General features: G+C 37.9%; 2 protein-coding genes across 2 annotated transcripts; one reads left to right on the forward strand and one right to left on the reverse strand.

Moving 5' to 3' along the window:
* Positions 1 to 1,185: 1,185 nt before the first annotated feature.
* Positions 1,186 to 14,550, reverse strand: usp11 (ubiquitin specific peptidase 11). The gene is made up of 21 exons (XM_087781412.1): positions 14,346 to 14,550; positions 12,324 to 12,433; positions 12,048 to 12,178; positions 11,660 to 11,780; positions 11,404 to 11,549; positions 11,174 to 11,235; positions 10,633 to 10,729; positions 8,757 to 8,930; positions 8,289 to 8,447; positions 7,995 to 8,219; positions 7,838 to 7,921; positions 7,677 to 7,771; positions 7,401 to 7,610; positions 5,794 to 5,897; positions 5,172 to 5,669; positions 4,980 to 5,050; positions 3,675 to 3,787; positions 3,467 to 3,616; positions 3,274 to 3,389; positions 2,926 to 3,014; positions 1,186 to 2,141 (listed from the first exon to the last, which is right to left on the reverse strand). Exons 1-21 carry the CDS (start codon positions 14,453 to 14,455, stop codon positions 1,941 to 1,943), a joined length of 3,066 nt encoding a protein of 1,021 aa, XP_087637538.1. The 5' UTR covers positions 14,456 to 14,550; the 3' UTR covers positions 1,186 to 1,940.
* A 1,178-nt stretch (positions 14,551 to 15,728) lies between these two features.
* rfc2 (replication factor C (activator 1) 2) lies at positions 15,729 to 17,920 on the forward strand. Its single transcript, XM_087780874.1, has 6 exons — positions 15,729 to 15,989; positions 16,077 to 16,182; positions 16,264 to 16,365; positions 17,004 to 17,262; positions 17,321 to 17,581; positions 17,663 to 17,920. The coding sequence occupies exons 1-6, from the start codon at positions 15,761 to 15,763 to the stop codon at positions 17,768 to 17,770; spliced, it is 1,065 nt and encodes a 354-aa protein (XP_087637000.1). The 5' UTR covers positions 15,729 to 15,760; the 3' UTR covers positions 17,771 to 17,920.
* The last annotated feature ends 69 nt before the right edge of the window (positions 17,921 to 17,989 follow it).

Genomic DNA, 17,989 nt, shown 5'->3' on the forward strand with positions numbered 1-17,989 from the left:
ATATATATGTACTTCCACTCAACTTTAGAATATCTGTTCATACATCTTTGAATTGAAAATTTCGAATATTAAAAAGTTCCAATTCGTTTGTTATTGAATAATTAATCCAAATAATTGGAATTTGAAGTGTTAAATTCGTTTTTTAGTGAAGTTAAAGTAAAGATAAAACATATTTAAGTTGTTTGAACTTATCTGGATTCACAGAGAAAGATTCTGCCATTTTGACTGACGGTGAAGACAAGAACTGATAAATAAAATTAATTTTAATTAAAGGAATACGAGACACACGTCGAACTTTATGTATTTATCTGTAATTGATTGTTAGTAAGTTTGATGTTTTGTCTGTTTTGTTGCTTGAATAATATATATATTTTTCTTCTATTTTCATTGGGTTGAATAGATTAAGTAGACGACTTTATATAGTTTTCTTATTTTAAAATATTTGGCTGCTTATTATCTATTACGAAATTATGTTTTTAGCCAATATTTGATTTAATAAAATATATTTATTGGAAGAAATTGATCATTTTTACTTAAAGAAAAAAAAAGATTACATTTGGGAATTTTATATTTTATAAATAAATTAAAACTATCCAACGCTGTTAAAAAAAACTACATTATTTATTTAATTATTAAAATGTCTTAATATATATATATTTTAAATAAATAAATTCAAGTTTTTAAAAAATAATCACATTATTTTCAGTTACAATATTAATTTCTTTGAGGCCAATATTTTTCAAATAAAGTATGAAGATAGAAAAAAAACTACCTTTTTTTTTATAATTGAAAAAATAATTATATTGAATTTAGAAAACTTATTTTATATCATCAACCTCTGTGTTAATAAATATTGTTTTAAAATAATTAAAATGTTTTTATTTATTTAAAAATAAGCTCAAGTTTTTAATATAGAAATAATTGAATTAAATTATTAAATACAATTAATTCGATTAAAAATCAACAAGATTTCAATGAAAAAAAATGATAAATTGTTTAAAGAAATCTGCTAAATTATATATAATTTTTATTCATAGCTGAAAATGTTATAAAAGTACCAACATGAATGATTTCTGTTGAATATTCTTATTCTTAAAATGTATTTTCTAAATTCAACATATACTTTTCAGCCAATATTTGATTGACAGCCGTCACTCATCTAATCCCACAATCAACCAGCAGGCGTTGTTCAAGGTAATAATCGATTTATTTATATCAAAAGATTAAAGAAACTATAAAATATTCTCATCTGATAATTGCCAGGAAGACCAGAGAGAGTGAGCGCCCAAGCACACTCCGCCCAGGAGTGACACACACACACACACACGCACACACACACACATCTCTGACCACACAAAAATACTGTACACAGTCGGGGGGTTGAGGGTTCAACCGCTCGATGCCTCGATACACGTTTTCCTCAATAAATATGAAAATAAGCGTCTCAAAGTCTCGCGCCGGTCCTCGCCGCTCTGTCACATGACTTTTCCAATTAGAAAAATAAATAGCAAAGAACGCATCATATATATATATGTGTGTGTATATATATATATAATATATACAGACTGGATGATGGACTTTAATACATCATCCACGAAACTCTCTCGTCACAAATCATTGAACCATTGATGCTTTTTTTCTTTCAAATGAAGCTTTAAGAACGAAAATAAATCACGGAAAATTAAAGTTTGCATTTATCGACAGGAGAGAAAAGATGATCAACGTAACATGTTTCGACTCAAAATCCAGGATCAGCAACAGTTGAACGAAGGATTCGTTAATTAAAAAAAAAAGAAAGAGGTTTAAAACCATCAAAAACCAGTTTCAAGCTCCTCCCACCAGGTCACGTGACCTCTACCTGAGATTAAAAAAAGCGTCCGTCTTTGCGTTCGAGCCGAAGCGGCGTGAGGCGTTCAAGTGTCGGTGGGGCCTTGTGTCCTTTAGTCTGTTTCCATGGAGACGCAGGAGGTGGCGCCGCCGCCGCCGCCGCCGCCGTCCTCCTCGGACGCGGCGCCGTCGGCCGTGGGTTGCGTGGAGGAGCAGGAGGAGGAGGAAGGGGGTGGGCTGGGCTTGGGGCTGGACGGCGTGGGCGTCCGGACCTTGTCCTGCCGGTGGTAGAACAGGACGTAGGCGGCGTTGTTCTGGAAACAGACACACATGACATGACAAGGAAACTGATCATTTACGTCTAGTTCTTGGAAATAAAACATTGAATTTTTGGATTAAACTCTAGATTATTTTTAAAATAATTATTGTTTTTAATAATTTATAGATATTAAAAATAAATATCTATAAATTAAACCAACATTTTTATTTTTAAAATATATATATATTGAATTAAGAACAAATAATTCAACCTTTCAATATATAAAAAATATTTTATTTAGTTATTTAAAAATATTATTAAAATGCTTAAAAACACTACATTTCAATCAAAAAAATTAATCAAATTCTAATAATTCTAAAATAAATTTTCTAAATTCTATATTTTTTAGTTCATAGCCTTGTGAATTTAATATAAAAAACATTGGTATAGTAGAACAAACATGAATATATTTATTTATTTACACATATAGTTTGATATTTTAATTCCAATTATTCCAAAATTAATTCTTAATTCAATATATAAGTATAAATATTGAATATAAAAATGTTGATCATGCCAAAATGTGCATATTAAATCCAAAAGAAAACAAAAACATTGAATTTAAAACATTTTTATTTGTATTTGAATCAGAAAATCAAACTTGTGTCAAGAAATAAATTGATTGTTTTTAAATGTCTTACTTCAATTTCTAAAAGAAAAACGAATTCTACCTTTGAATATATAAATAATTAAAAGATTTGAAAAATAACTAAAAGCTTTAATAATAAAAAAAAATAGAGTTTCTTGATTTCAAATGTTACTGATGGACTTGAACTCACCACGATCTGGTCGTCGGTGGCGTACGTCACTTTGCTGTCGTCGAAATAATACCACTGGCCGTTGTCCTTGTTCTGAGAGTAGCTGGTGTCTGCGTACACACACACACACACACACACACACACACACACACACACACACACACACACACACACACACACACACACACACACACACACACACACACACACACACACACACACACACACACACACACACACACACACACACACACACACACACACACACACACACACACACACACACACACACACAAACACAAACACAAACACACACACACACACACGTTTAAAAGAGGCTCTGAGAACAAGTGTAGAAAGAAAACTCACAGTGTCCGTCTCTGAGGCCTCCGTAGTGGTTGGACACAGCGATGAGGTCGTAGCGACTCGGAGGTTCGTTCTTGGACGAGCTCTTCCGGAGAAGGTAGTTGGAGAAGTCCAGATTCCTGCCCAGACAACCGGTCGTTAATCTCTTCGTTACGTGTGTGTGTGTGTGTGTGTGTGTGTGTGTGTGTGTGTGTACCTGAGCGGGAACTCCACGATGCTGTCCAGCTTCTCCCTGGTGAACTTGGTGTAGGAGAACCTCTTCAGGTGGATGATGAGGACCTCGGGCAGAGACCACAGGTCCAGCTTCTTGGTGGCCAGCTGGTGCTTCTTACACACGGGACAGTACCTGGAAACGACACACGCCGTCAGTGTCGCCCGGCGTCCACACACTCAGCGCCACTTACCAGGGGTTGTCCTCCTCCAGGGTCTCCACGGTGGTGAAGAGCTTGATGCACTCCTCCAGCTGCACCGTCATCTGCTGCTGAGGGACCTCCATGCTGGCGTTCTTCACGTATTTCTGAAAACACATGGAATTATTATGCGTAGTTTTGCAGTGAAATGATGCTGTTTGGATTGAGGGGGAGGAGCTTAAGTTCATTTTCATAACTTCTGCGTTATTTCTTCAGTAACACACAATAGAAATGTTGAAGCTGAGAAGTCTTAAATATTTAAAAAAAATAAAATAAAGATTGTTAAATTAAAGTAATTCAACGACAAAACAATTAGTATCAGGAAATTGTAATTTTGTTTCATAAAATTCACCTTTGTTTCTTAGTTTGTTAAATTGTTACAGAGGTTTTAATTTTGTGACAGGAATATTCTAATTAAGCATCAAGAAAATGAAATTTATTATCAGGAAAATTAACTAATTTAGTTCCAGGTTTTCTTTTTAAAGTCTGTAATCTTGTTTCAGGAAATTTCATTTCAGGAAAATTTTAAAATTGATTTCAGCAAATTTTAATTTTAATTTCCTGACATTTAGTGTCAGGAAAATTGAAATTTTGTTCCAGGATTCTTCACAATCATATCCGGAGTCTGGAATTGAACCTGCAACGTTTCGGCCACAAGAACCACTCCGCCTGAGCAATGTCGCCCCCTTGAGGTCAAAATACCGACCTAATGTAAGTATTTTTTATTTATATAGCGCTTTTCCAGACCAGGGTCACAAAGCGCTTCAACAACAAAACAATATTCAATAAAGTAAATACTTTAAAGATCAAGATAAAACTGATTACACGACAGGAGTTCTAGAAAATCAAGGAAAAGCCTGAACAAATAAAAACGTCTTAAGATGTTTCTTGAAGGAGTCAGTAGATCCATCAAGAGCAAAGAGAGAGAAGATCGTTCCAAAGCTTAGGAGCAACAGTCTGGAAGGATTTCTCTCCTCTGGTCCAGAACCGTGTTCAGGAACCATCAGTAGATTCTGATCCACAGACCTCAGAGCCCGTTAAAGCAATAAAATAGGCGCTCGTTTCTTATAATACGATCTTTTTTTTTAAATTTATGATTAACCTCTTATTGTATTGATCGTAATTTATATCTATTCCTATTTTATTTATCAGTCTTTATTCATTATTTAATGATTTCTTTGGTATTGTATTGTTTGCACAGTTTTATAGCAACGTCTCAACAATATTGTACTTTGAAAATAAAGAGCTTCAGCCAGAAAAAGCTATTTCGACTTGTGTGAGACGTAAGAATCCACCAACCTCGGCCTCGTTCTCGTTGTAGAATCTCTTCTTCATCTCGGGGTCCCAGTCTATGGCCACGTAGGGTTGAGCTGGAGAAGAAAATAAATCCGTCAATATAAATTTAGTTTAGTGGTTAAATCAGGTCTGTTTTTCACCACCACAGAACATATTGACGCTTAAACTGTTTATGTGGGAGTGAAGAAGACGTACAGTCGAAGCAGACGGTGCTTCCTCCGTCTCCGATCCCTCTCTCCGTGGTTCCGTTGGAGTTGACGGCCTGGATGGTGAACAGTCGCTTCCTCTTGCGACACTTCCTCCTCTTGGCCGGTTCTTCCGCATCGGTGGTCTTGGACGAACACGCCTCTTCCTGTTTGTTCTCCTCCGTCTCTTTATCGTCCGGCTGCTGCGCGGCCGGGTCTGTGGTCGGTTCTGATGCCGGTTCTGATGCCGGTTCTGATGCCGGTTCCGAGTCGCCGGCGCCGCTCGCCTCGGCGGGGTCGCCCCCCCGGGCGTCGGGGGCGACCTGGGGGCCGTTGGTGGTTTCGCAGGGTTCCGAGGAGTCGTGGACGTGATTGGCGTCGGCAGGAGCCTCGGCGGCGGCGGCGGCGGCGAGGCTGTTGTTCTCCGTCTGGCTGCACGAGGGTCCGTCGCTGCGACCGGGCTCTGCGTGAGACGGGCCGGGTTTCTCTGCGTCGACCTGATCCTCATCTTGAGAGACGAACACAGACGTTCAAACACACGACTAGACACAAGTTGATGCTTGAAAAAAATGATGATATAAAGTTGTCCAATTTTCAGGCTGAATCAAAAACACGAGAGACGGCTAAGATACCATCGCTGATGCCGTTGGTCTGGGTCTTGTACAGCTCCTCTTCCTCCTCGTCCTCCTCCTCCTCCTCCAGCTCTTCTGAAGGTTCAGGAAGACGAACGTATCGCCTGCTCCAACAGACGAAGAAGAAATGAGGCATATTTGCAGTAAAAACTTAAGTTTTGCAGTGAAATGATCTTGCTGTTGGGATTTTTTTTACATATGTGAAGAAGGTTAATTTGTTTGATTTCTGGAATATATATTTTTTATTTAACACATGACACAATAGAAATGTTAAGCCGAGAAGGTTTATTTATTTTTTATTATTAATCAATAAATTAAAGTAATTCAACTGTGTTTCTTAGTTTGTTCATTTGTCTCAGGAAATTAGAAAATAGTAAATAGAAATAGTGATTTTGTTCCAGAGTTGGAAAATTTGTAGAAAAATTCTAATTAGTAAGTTTTGTTTCAGGAAAATAATTATTGTTTTCATGAAAATTTTGATTTTGTTTTAGGAAAATAAAATGTTTTTTTTTGTACAGAAAATTGTAATTTTGTTACAGAAAATTGTAGTTTTGTTACAGAAAATTGTAATTTTGTTACAGAAAATTGTAATTTTGTTACAAAAAATTGTAATTTTGTTACAGAAAATTGTAATTTTGTTACAAAAAATTGTAATTTTGTTACAGAAAATTGTAGTTTTGTTTCAGGAAAATTGTAATTTTGTTACAGAAAATTGTAGTTTTGTTTCAGGAAAATTGTAATTTTGTTACAGAAAATTGTAATTTTGTTACAGAAAATTGTAGTTTTGTTACAGAAAATTGTAATTTTGTTACAGAAAATTGTAATTTTGTTACAGAAAATTGTAATTTTGTTACAGAAAATTGTAGTTTTGTTACAGAAAATTGTAGTTTTGTTTCAGAAAATTGTAATTTTGTTACAGAAAATTGTAGTTTTGTTACAGAAAATTGTAATTTTGTTACAGAAAATTGTAATTTTATTACAGAAAATTGTAGTTTTGTTACAGAAAATTGTAGTTTTGTTACAGAAAATTGTAATTTTGTTACAGAAAATTGTAGTTTTGTTACAGAAAATTGTAGTTTTGTTACAGAAAATTGTAATTTTGTTACAGAAAATTTTAATTTTGTTACAGAAAATTGTAGTTTTGTTTCAGAAAAATTGTAATTTTGTTACAGAAAATTGTAGTTTTGTTTCAGGAAAATTGTAATTTTGTTACAGAAAATTGTAGTTTTGTTTCAGAAAAATTGTAATTTTGTTACAGAAAATTGTAATTTTGTTACAGAAAATTGTAATTTTGTTACAGAAAATTGTAATTTTGTTTCAGGAAATTTTTTACTTTGTTTCAGGAAAATTATTTCAAAAAAAATTTGGTCTGGATTTTTGTTTCAGAGTTTGTAATTTCGTCTCAGGAAAATTGTAATTTTATGTCAGGAAATTAAAGTAAATGAAGAGTTTTTAAAGTTGGAATGTTTGAACAACTTTGTATTTTGTTCCAGAGTTTGATACAAGGAAAGAAAACGAATCTTGTTTCACAGCAGCTAAATGGCAACAAACTGTAAACGTGTAGTTAACATGTCTTTCACTCTTGCACCACTGGAGGCAACACTCACGCTAGTCTCTGCAGGAACAGGGCGTATAGCGCCTCCTGGCTGCTGCAGCTGCCGCGCGACACTTTGAGCAGCAGCGGGTGTCCGAACAACGTGGTGCTGCTGGAGCTGTACTCCCTGTAGTGAGATCGCTCCCTCAGGTAGAGAGCGACCAGAACCTCCTCCTCGTCCTCCTCCCCCTGCTGCTCCTCCTCCGACTTCTTCTGCTCGTACCTGCGGGATGACATCATCGTCATGACGACGCCCCTCAGAACGTTGACATCTTTAAGAGGATCTTACACGAAGATGTCGTCTCGGTCCAGGATGCAGCTCAGAGAATCGTCCGCCGTGTATATTTTATAGAAGCGGTGGTTGAACACGTCGGCCACGACCATCTGGAAAACACAACAATTATATGAAGAGAAAATAAATGTTAATAAACAAACATTTACAAACGTCACCTGAGCAGCAGGAACGTCCGTCATCTCCGACAAAGCCGAGCAAAGGTCCGTCACTTTCCCCGCCTTCGGAACCACAACGCGATACTGGAGAGAAAGAAAAAAAAATCAGCGACATCTTCTGGTGGTTTTAAAAAAACTGGTCGACATCATCCGGTACCTGAGCCGGTTTGGCGTACGGGTCCAGGGACACGAAAAACACTTCCATGACTCGCTCCTTGCTGACGGGGAGCGGGACGCTCAGGTAGCAGAAGGGGTCGAAGGTCACCGATATCTTGTGACACTCCGGGCAGATGAGGGTGGACTTGAACAGGCCGTGGAAGGTGTCCACGATCACCGAGTCGTTCCGCCGCCGGTGGTTTCGCCACGCCTCCTCGGCCACTTCCTGCGAAGGGAGGAAGTAAAAAATATGAACCCGGGGGAAGGGAAGAAGAAGAAGAATAAAAACCCGTACCTGGTCTGGTCGTCCGTCAGCGTCCCGCAGCTCAAAGTACTCCTTCACTTTGACCCGGTTCAGGTCCTCGTGCAGCCCGTCCAGGAGGAAGGAGAGGAGCTCCTGGCTGTCGTGCTGCTGGTAGCCGAGGAACTGCGACGCAAAGTGACCCACCTTGGCCTGCAAATGCAAATGAGGCAGATTCTTGAAAGTAGTTGGATCATAATAAGAATAGAATAAGAAAGGGTTTGAAAAAAAAGCAACATTATTTCAAATCTGTGACACTACTGCGCTTATGGCTACACAGAAGGATTATCTCACGCTCAGGTAATTCAGGAGAGAAATCCTCGCCTGAAGCCATTAGCACAGCAAACACACCAAAGTAGATAAAGGGTCCATGTGTGAAGGACCTTTTTTAGAGGTCACTTAAAGTAATAAAACAATGGTTTACTAAAAACATGGGTCATGCAAGTAGGGGTGTCAAGTGACCTTGAAGACGCGGGGCACCACAGAGTAGTGTCTCCCCGACCACATCTGCTTGATGATGTCGGCGTAGGCCTCGGCGATCTCCCCCTTCATGCCCAGGGGGTTGGTGAAGTTCAGCTCCTCCAGGTAGTCGTTTTGCAAGAAGTACTCCGTCAGCGGTGGAGTATTACTGAGACACTGCGGGACGGAAACTCATCGTGAATGAACTTCCAACATGTCACTTACACTTCGTAGAACTAAAAACAAGTGTGCTGACTAGCCGTGTGTATTGGTAAGAATAATGGCGATACTATTCCTATCATGATACAGGGAAAAAGATGTAATATATTGTGATACTGAAGTAACAAGTATACATTTGTAGTATTGTCGAGTACTTGACTCTGGTGTTGCAGAATTTACAGACCACATGACTTTTGAAGAAGTCGTAACTACTTTCATTTGTTTTGAAACCAAAATATGTCCAAAAAAAATCAGCTTTTAAAGCTGCTGGAGTCGACTGTATCCTCTCGTCCTCAGTCATCGTCGGGATCAGGCAAGATTTAATTTTTTCTTTAGGTTTAACGCCTTGAATAGTTGGACCTTAATTGTAAATAAAAGTTCGAATTATTTATTTAATACATTTAAAATAATAATATTGTAATACTGTAGTAACAAGTATATATTTGTAGTATTGTCAGGTTCTTAACTCTGGTGTTGCAGAATTTACAGACCACATGACTCTTGACGAAGTCGTAACTGCTTTCATTTGTTTTTTTTAAACCAAAATACATCGAAAAATCAACTTTAAAAGCTGCTGGAGTCGACTGTATCCTCTTTTCCTCAGTTATCGCCAGGATCTTGCGGGATTTTTAATGTTCCTTTAGCTGCAGAGAACATGATGAGTGCTGCCACCTAGTGGCCGGAGGTTTAATAGTAACAAAAAAATGAATAATTGCATGTTAATTGAAAATAAATAACAATATATAGTTTTAAACGCATGTTATTGTTATAATAAATATGAATCATAATACAACTAAAATATGATTAGATAGCCAAAACGATACTTTAAAAAAAAAAGTATAACAGTAATCTAAATGTTTATTCAGTGCTGTTGAATATCAATGTGGTATTGCGATATTTAGGTGAATAAAAATGTTCTTACACAACTAGTGTTGACAGGTTACAGGTCCAGCAGTTAAACACACGTCAACATCCTACTCAGAGTGTTGACTCTGGTGTATGGTCCGACCAACATCCAATATTTGATTTTCTACATTCGTTAATGGCTCTCAAAAGGTTCTTGAGGGAATCTTGACCTCGCCTCGAGCCGAGGAACACGAGGGGACGAGACCTTCTACAGATCGAGGTCCTAACAAACTAACGTTTACAAAACGTTTCATAACATTTTTTGTTCGTCTTCTACAAAGATTCCTATTGAAGGCCACAAGTTTTACTTTTTTAAAGATAAATATTTTCTTGTATCACGATTTAAAGTCGACATCATATTCAGGGACTGACCTTAAAATTAACATCTTAATAAATTGTTAACAAGTTTTATTTTTCCAAGTAAACTTTAAAACAAGTGCCTTGAGTTGTCAAGAGTTACAGGCTTTCACAGAAATAACCATATTCTTTTCAAAATAAAACATCTTTGAGACAGTATTTAGAAAATAAAATAGATCCGACATGTTTTTCTTTGTGGTCCCGGTAACAAATGCCTCACTTACGGGTCCAGGACGGGGTTTTGGGGGAATTGTTATACAACATAAAGAAAAAAAACTATGCCGTTCATTTTGAACCTGAACTGTGTGACGACCCCGTGACGACTCAACCAGATCAAAGGAATCACAAGTGGTATTAAATTAAATTAAACGTACAATCGCCGCAGTCTATGCCGTACCTGCAGAGCCGAGTTCATGAAGCAGGTGTTCCCCTGGTTGGTGAGGCCGCACACTCCCGGCTGCCCTCGGTACGAGTCCTGCTCATCCGTCGTCCGCCTACAAAAAAATTACATTTTCAAAACGTGTGTCATGGTTTGTGAGTCATTTTGACAACCTGTGAACGAACAGAGATCGTCATCTTATATATTAGAGATATTTTATCTTGTATTTTCCTATGAAACCAAGACATTCGTGTACATAATTGGATCGGTATCCGTTTTTAGATTTGAATTTTGAAACTTTTTATAAGTGTCCTTAAAAGTGGCTAAAAGATCAAATCTGAAAAAGCAACATAGAGGTCACATGTACCCTGAGGAAGTTAATTAATATTTATCAAATAACAGGGAGGTAGATAGTGGGCGGGGCTTACAGGAAGACAACTATGTGGCTGCCGTTGAAGGAGTCAAAGAAAAGACATGATCAAAGGATAACGTCTGAATGACAGGCGGAACGCGGACGACATAAAAAGAAAGTCTCAAAGCGAGACGCCATCTTTCTTACATGATCTGAGGCGTGAAGCTCGGCCAGGTACCGTCCGCATTCCTCGTCTCCATGATCACCGTCTGCAAAACACACAGGCATGTTGCAGCTCATCCGTGGTTTGACCATTTTATTGTTAAATAATTCAACACCTGCAGCTGTTTAATAAACGATTTAATACACATATCCCATGTTTTCATTTGCAAAGGGTCCTGATGATTTTAGTGGCGAGGAAACAAGTGGTTGCTCACCATGCCCGAGCTCAAGCTGGCCTCCAACACACTCTGATGCAGGTTGCGTAGCCGCTCGCAGCTGCTGTCGGAACTCTTCATCCACAGGCGGCACTCGGACCCCGCGGGCACCGAGAAGTTCCGACACATTACGGACTGGATCAACTCTGGAGTTACACACAAAACACAAACAAACTAAATTCCGGATCGGTTTCCAACTACATAAGAGGACGAAATTAACTCCTTTTTTTCTGGTTTTAACTCAACAATCACTTACGTATTTTGTCGGTGCGGCTGAAGTGCGCGGTGACGATGTTCTCCATGTTGCTATGGAGACAGAGAAAGATCACAACTGGGTAAACCTCCACTTTCAGAGTGTTCGGCTGGTCCACCACCACCTACACAGACATAGATACAGTTTTATCATTTAAAGGGGCGAGACATTGATTGATGTTGCTTCTCTAACTAAAACACATTAATAATAATAATAATAATAATAATATTAGTATTTTATTTAAAAAGTTATCACGATTTACAAATACCAAAAAAAGAGAAAAATCAATACAACATAACTGCATAATTGATCAAATAAACAGTATTATCTTGAGTTAATATTAAGTTTAAGTAAACAATCAACACCTAAAATAACACTCAGAGATGCTGACCTTGCGCTCCAGTGGTGGCTGCTCGTCAACCATTCCATACCAGGCCAGCAGCTTGTGCCACGCTTCAGGAGGCATCAAGACAAAATCCTCATTCTCCACCAGGCGCTCCTTTAAGTGATAGGACTCTTGATCTGAAAAGAATAAACTACATTAATACAACAACAAAAAAAGGTTTCTTTGGTCTCAATTGGCTTCCAAACAAACACATGGTATAATCAAAATAATTTAATGTCAATAAAATCAAATGTATGTTTATCATGAGATGCGTTCACTGACCCTCGAACAGCTCCGTGTTGTCGATCTGACCCGGGAAGGAGGAGAAGTTCTGTTCGCTCGACTCTACAAACTCCTTCCATTGTTCGTACCAGCGGCGAGCCATCACATACCTGCGACACACAGAAGGTTAAAAACTCAGTTAGTGGTTTCTTCTTTTTTTTTTAAAGCAGCTCTATTCCTGATTTTAAGCATTTATGGTAAAAGACAAAGAGCTTCACATCAGGAGATCGCAACTGTGTATATAAAGTCACATTTTTAACTTATAAAACGATATAATTAATTTAACTTTATTAGTCTGAACAAACCTTTTGCTCTGAAACAGGTTAACAAACGTCGACCAACTTTTGAAAAGTGAAAATCTATCATTTAGATACATTTTTTCGTTCACCACAAGACAAAGGTAAAAATTAAGAACGCCAATAGAACGGCGAAGGTTTTATGCTGAACTGTCGCTTTAAAGGATGACTTCATAATCCAGAAACAATGGAGATCAAAGGAACAGACTCATTCTATGATTTATTGACTATTTATACGTCCAGCTGCAGATTATTGCCAGAGCTGTAAACACAACATAGGATATTTTTATGGTGATGACAGTAGAGAATAAAAATAATTAAATATAATACATATGAGTTGAATGAGATAAGATCCATTTTATTAAAGTGGAATATACTTTAAAATGAACAAAAGCATGAGCCAGGCAGCAAGACAAAACATATCTTTGGTTTGAAGAAAAAAAGATGCATTATATACATTATGTCATTTATCTTTATAATCTTGTCGTCTCCGGGCTTATAATAGCATGTCAATAATTATTCATTATACATGTATTCTTCTTATCTTTAATCTCTGTATCAAAGTTTAAAGTGTATTACAGTCATTCATATGAACACTGAATTAGAAATATTATAACAAGGTAGTATTTATGGGTGTAAGAAAATATCTATATGGCGATAGATCGCGACTTCTTTCCAAGATAATGTATCGATATTTAACAGCACTGTATGGATTATTCCAAAATAATAGTAATTATCTTTTTTGTCCTCTTTTTTTGTTTGCAAAAACATTTTACGCATTACCATAGTTTGGTTTATAGTTCAATAATGTGCGTGTAAATTAAAATAATTATATTCTTTTTTTAGAATTAAAATGCAAACATATACGTAGTTTGTTCATTTTTGTGTTGCAATTAAACATCCAGCCACTAGATGGCAGCAGTGATTACATCGTCCACAGCTAGCATTGAAATCCCACAAGATAGTGGCGATGACTGAGGACAAGAGGATACAGTCGTCGACTACAGCAGCTTTTAAAGCTGCTGTTTTGGACATATTTCGGTTTAAAAACAAATAAAAAAGCAGTTACGAGTCATGTGGTTTGTAAATTCTGCAACACCAGAGCCAAGTACTCGACAATACTACAAATATATACTTATATATAACTATTATAAGTATATATATCCCTTGTTTCGTGATATGTATCGTATCTGCCAATGAACAACCGTAGTAGTAATATACAAATGTGTGCGTAATTCATTCATTTGTAGCCACCAGCAAACAAAAAATAAATATAATATTTATAATAAATATTGTTTTACAGTTTAACGTCTCTGTGTGTCTCACAACAATCCAGGTATTTCGAGGTAAATAAAAAATAATATATGTCAGTATAGTAAGACGGTAGAATGACACACAACCGGATTAGCAGAGTATGTTGACGCTAAAGTAACGTGAATGAAATAACAAATACACGTTCACTGAGGGTATGTTTCGTAAATAAATACATGTATTTATTGACATATTCAACGTTAGGCTATAGAATAATAACGTTTAGATCGTGGATCAAACGAGGCGTCCATGAACGTCACATTCTGCCCGGTGACAGCGAAGCTAACACACCCGCAGCTGCACGACTGCTGTTCGGAACCACACGAACCCTCAACGTTTTCGAGTTAAACTCGTGTTTTTTGTTTGTGTTTCTACCAAAGATACGTGTCGCCGTGTGTGTGACGGTTCGTCTCACCAACTGTCCCCCGCTCGAAGCTCCGACTCCCGCAGAAGAGACTCGATCTCCCGCCCCTGGGTCTCCAGGCCAGGGGGCTCCGCGACGGAACAGCGGCTGTTTGCCGTCATGGTTCCTTATTAATGATTCATTAAATGAGAAGGAGTTTTTTAAAAAATGTAGGAAAGAGCAAAGACGTTAAGTCGGAGGCGAGCATCCACTGTGTGTTTGCGGAAGCAGGAAGTAGTTCAGCGAGCAGGGTGACGACTTCCTGACTCTGACCTGCAGTACTGGATTCCTCCTGTAGGGGGCAACACCAAAGATAACGTCGAGTTTATTATTAGTATCTGTCCTTTTCACATTTTTATCTCAACCCACTACAGCTATTAATATATGGAAATTCTTAGTGCCTTAGTATTTTACCCTTTGGAAACACAAATAAATCAAAAAAAATATAAAATGCCGCGTTTTACATTTTTTTTCTACATATTTCAATTACATTTATTCAATTAAAAAGACAACACTCGTTTTCTTAGGATTAAGAGTAAATTATACTTCTAATTTTGATTATGTTCTTTATCTTTATCTTTAGACTTAGATTGTATCATCTTGTTCTTTCTCTTTATTTCTCTTTGTTCTTGTTCTTATTTTATTTTGATTTATTTTATTTTGCTGTATTTTCTGTAGCTATGGGAAAAAAACAATTCCTCCTGAGGGATCAATAAAGTTTTACCTTACCTTACCTTACCTTTACCCATACAAACATACTACATATTTGTACAGGCAGTACACATATTAAATAATAACAAAAACAATAATGAATTTTAATAAAAAGGAAGCACAAAAAGTAATAAGGTCACGATTACAATACGTACATAAGTGGGCGGCGGGAGTTACAACACACATAAAATATTTTATTTTTATTAAATATCCGCTGGAGTTATTATTTATATTAATAGTTTTTAATTAAAAAAAAAAAAGAACGTAGTATGTATTCAATTTTATTATATTTTAAATATATTTTTCTCTTTTTTCGTGGAACGTTTAATGTTTAAAGATTATTTATTTCATATTCAACCCATATTTTATACGTTAAACTATTTTTTAATTCATTTGTTTATAAGCGTCTTATGTTTTTAAACACATATTAATTATACGTTTATTTTGGTCATATTTCTAGTTGGTTGTATGTAAACATTTTGTTTAATGAACTGTTGTTGTTTTTTTAAAAAAAGGGATTTACTAAATAAATAATGCGTTCCATGTTGACGTTAATCTGGATTTAGGAAAATAATACCGCGAGATTTTGCTTCCGGTACATAAACCAATCAAAGTAATCGACCATCAGCCTTGAGCCAATCAGAGGGGAGTTTGCTGTGTCGTGGAAAGACAGGGAGGGAAAAAGTTGCTTTAGTTTCGCGCGTTGACGCTCAAATATGGAGGAAGAAATGGAAACTGAAAGCGGCTCTAAAGCAGCAGCTAGCGAACAAAAAAGTGAAGCTAGTGCTGGTGAAACTTCAAGTAAAACCTCCGGTGCTTATGAACTACCGTGGGTTGAGAAATATCGTCCCCTGAAGCTGAACGAGATCGTGGGGAACGAGGAGACTGTGAGCAGGCTGGAGGTGTTTGCCAGGGAGGGGAATGTTCCCAACATCATCATCGCAGGTCAGACTGGAATGACAATAAATTTAACATTTAAAAGTTAATATGATCCACTTGAACCAACTAACCTGTCTGACGGTCTTGATCCAGGACCCCCTGGTACAGGAAAGACCACCAGCATCTTGTGTCTGTCTCGAGCATTGCTGGGAGCCTCCATGAAAGATGCTGTCCTGGAGCTCAACGCCTCCAATGAAAGGTATTCATTCTCTTACCATCTTCAATAAAATAGCTCGCAGTATTTGATTGAATCGTGTGTTTTTTTTGCTGTTTTCCGCAGAGGAATCGATGTGGTGAGGAACAAGATCAAGATGTTCGCTCAACAGAAGGTCACGCTGCCTAAAGGACGACACAAGATCATCATCCTGGATGAAGCTGACAGGTAAAGAACACAGAGTGCAATATAAATATTAGCAAAAAGTTGTGTGTATTGGCAAGAATCTGGTGATATGTAAGGTAAGGTAAAACTTTATTGATCCCTCAGGAGGTCTCCTTCGGGAAATTGTTTGGGAAATGTGTACACAGGGGCAGCTACACAATATACTGTATATTGTTCCAAATACTTGGGTCTTGTGTTGCAGAATTTACAGAAAACATGACTCTTGGTGAAGTTCTCACTGCTTTCATTTGTTTTGGAACAAAAAACATCAGCTTTAAACACTGCCGGAGCCGACTGTATCCTCTCATCCTCAGTCATCGCCGGGATCTCGTGGGGGTTTCATTGTTTCCTAAGCTGCGGAGGACATAATGACTGCAGCCATCTAGTGACAGAAGTTTATTTTTAACGTGCTGTGAACGTTTTCATGTGGATTGTGAATTTAATATGTATTTTATAGTCGCTTTATTGAAATATAAACCATAAAATAACTACAATAAATCATGATTTTTATACCGATACAGTCCTGTTGAATATCGGTACAAAGAGTTGAGCAATATTTAATTGTATCGTTTTCTTCTTTTATCACACCCCTAATAAGTACATTGTCACTTTAATTAAATGTATTTTCTGTTCTTCTTCAGTATGACAGACGGAGCCCAGCAGGCCCTGAGAAGAATCATGGAGATCTACTCAAAAACGACCCGCTTCGCCCTCGCATGCAACGCCTCGGACAAAATCATCGAGCCGATCCAGTCCCGCTGCGCCGTCCTGCGTTACTCCAAGCTGACGGACGGACAGATCCTGGCGCGACTGCAGGACGTGGTGGAGCAGGAGCGGCTGGCCGTCTCGGACGACGGCCTGGAGGCGGTCATCTTCACCGCCCAGGGTGACATGAGACAGGTGAGCAGCCAGAGATTCGTTCGAAGCGAGTCGTCTCTAATTCTTCTTGTTCTCTCAGGCACTGAATAATCTTCAGTCCACCAACTCTGGGTTCGGCTACATCAACAGCGAGAACGTGTTCAAGGTGTGCGACGAACCTCACCCGCTGCTGGTGAAGAGCATGCTGGGACACTGTGTGGAAGGAGACATCAACGAAGCCTACAGGGTGATCGAGCAGCTGTGGGCTCTGGGATACTCCCCGGAGGACATCATCGGTAACATCTTCAGGGTCTGCAAGACCTTCCAGATGGCGGAGTACCTCAAACTAGAGTTCATTAAGGTGAGTTTTCGTCACGCAACATGTTTTTTTTAAAAAGGGATTCGCACTCGTTCTGACAATGTCATAATGCTTTTCTCACAGGAGATCGGTTACACGCACATGCGGGTGTGCGAGGGGGTGAACTCGCTGCTTCAGATGGCAGGATTACTGGGTCGACTCTGCAGTAAATCAATTCCTCCAGCATCTTGATTCGATCTGAATACTAATGCGACCTGCTGCCGCTTCACAGCGATTCTCCTTCATATATCCTTGTACATGTGACCCACATTCCATCTGTTGTAGTGGAAATGAATCTTGTCTTAAAGAAACATTTGAAATAAATCCTTTTTTGTTATCAAATCTGTGATTATTTCGTTAATTTTATAACAGTATTTTCTTAGATTAATGTGTGCAAACTGTAGATGGCAA

Source organism: Callionymus lyra, chromosome 19 (genome assembly GCF_982586985.1).
Source record: "Callionymus lyra chromosome 19, fCalLyr1.hap1.1, whole genome shotgun sequence".
Taxonomy (NCBI): domain Eukaryota; kingdom Metazoa; phylum Chordata; class Actinopteri; order Syngnathiformes; family Callionymidae; genus Callionymus; species Callionymus lyra.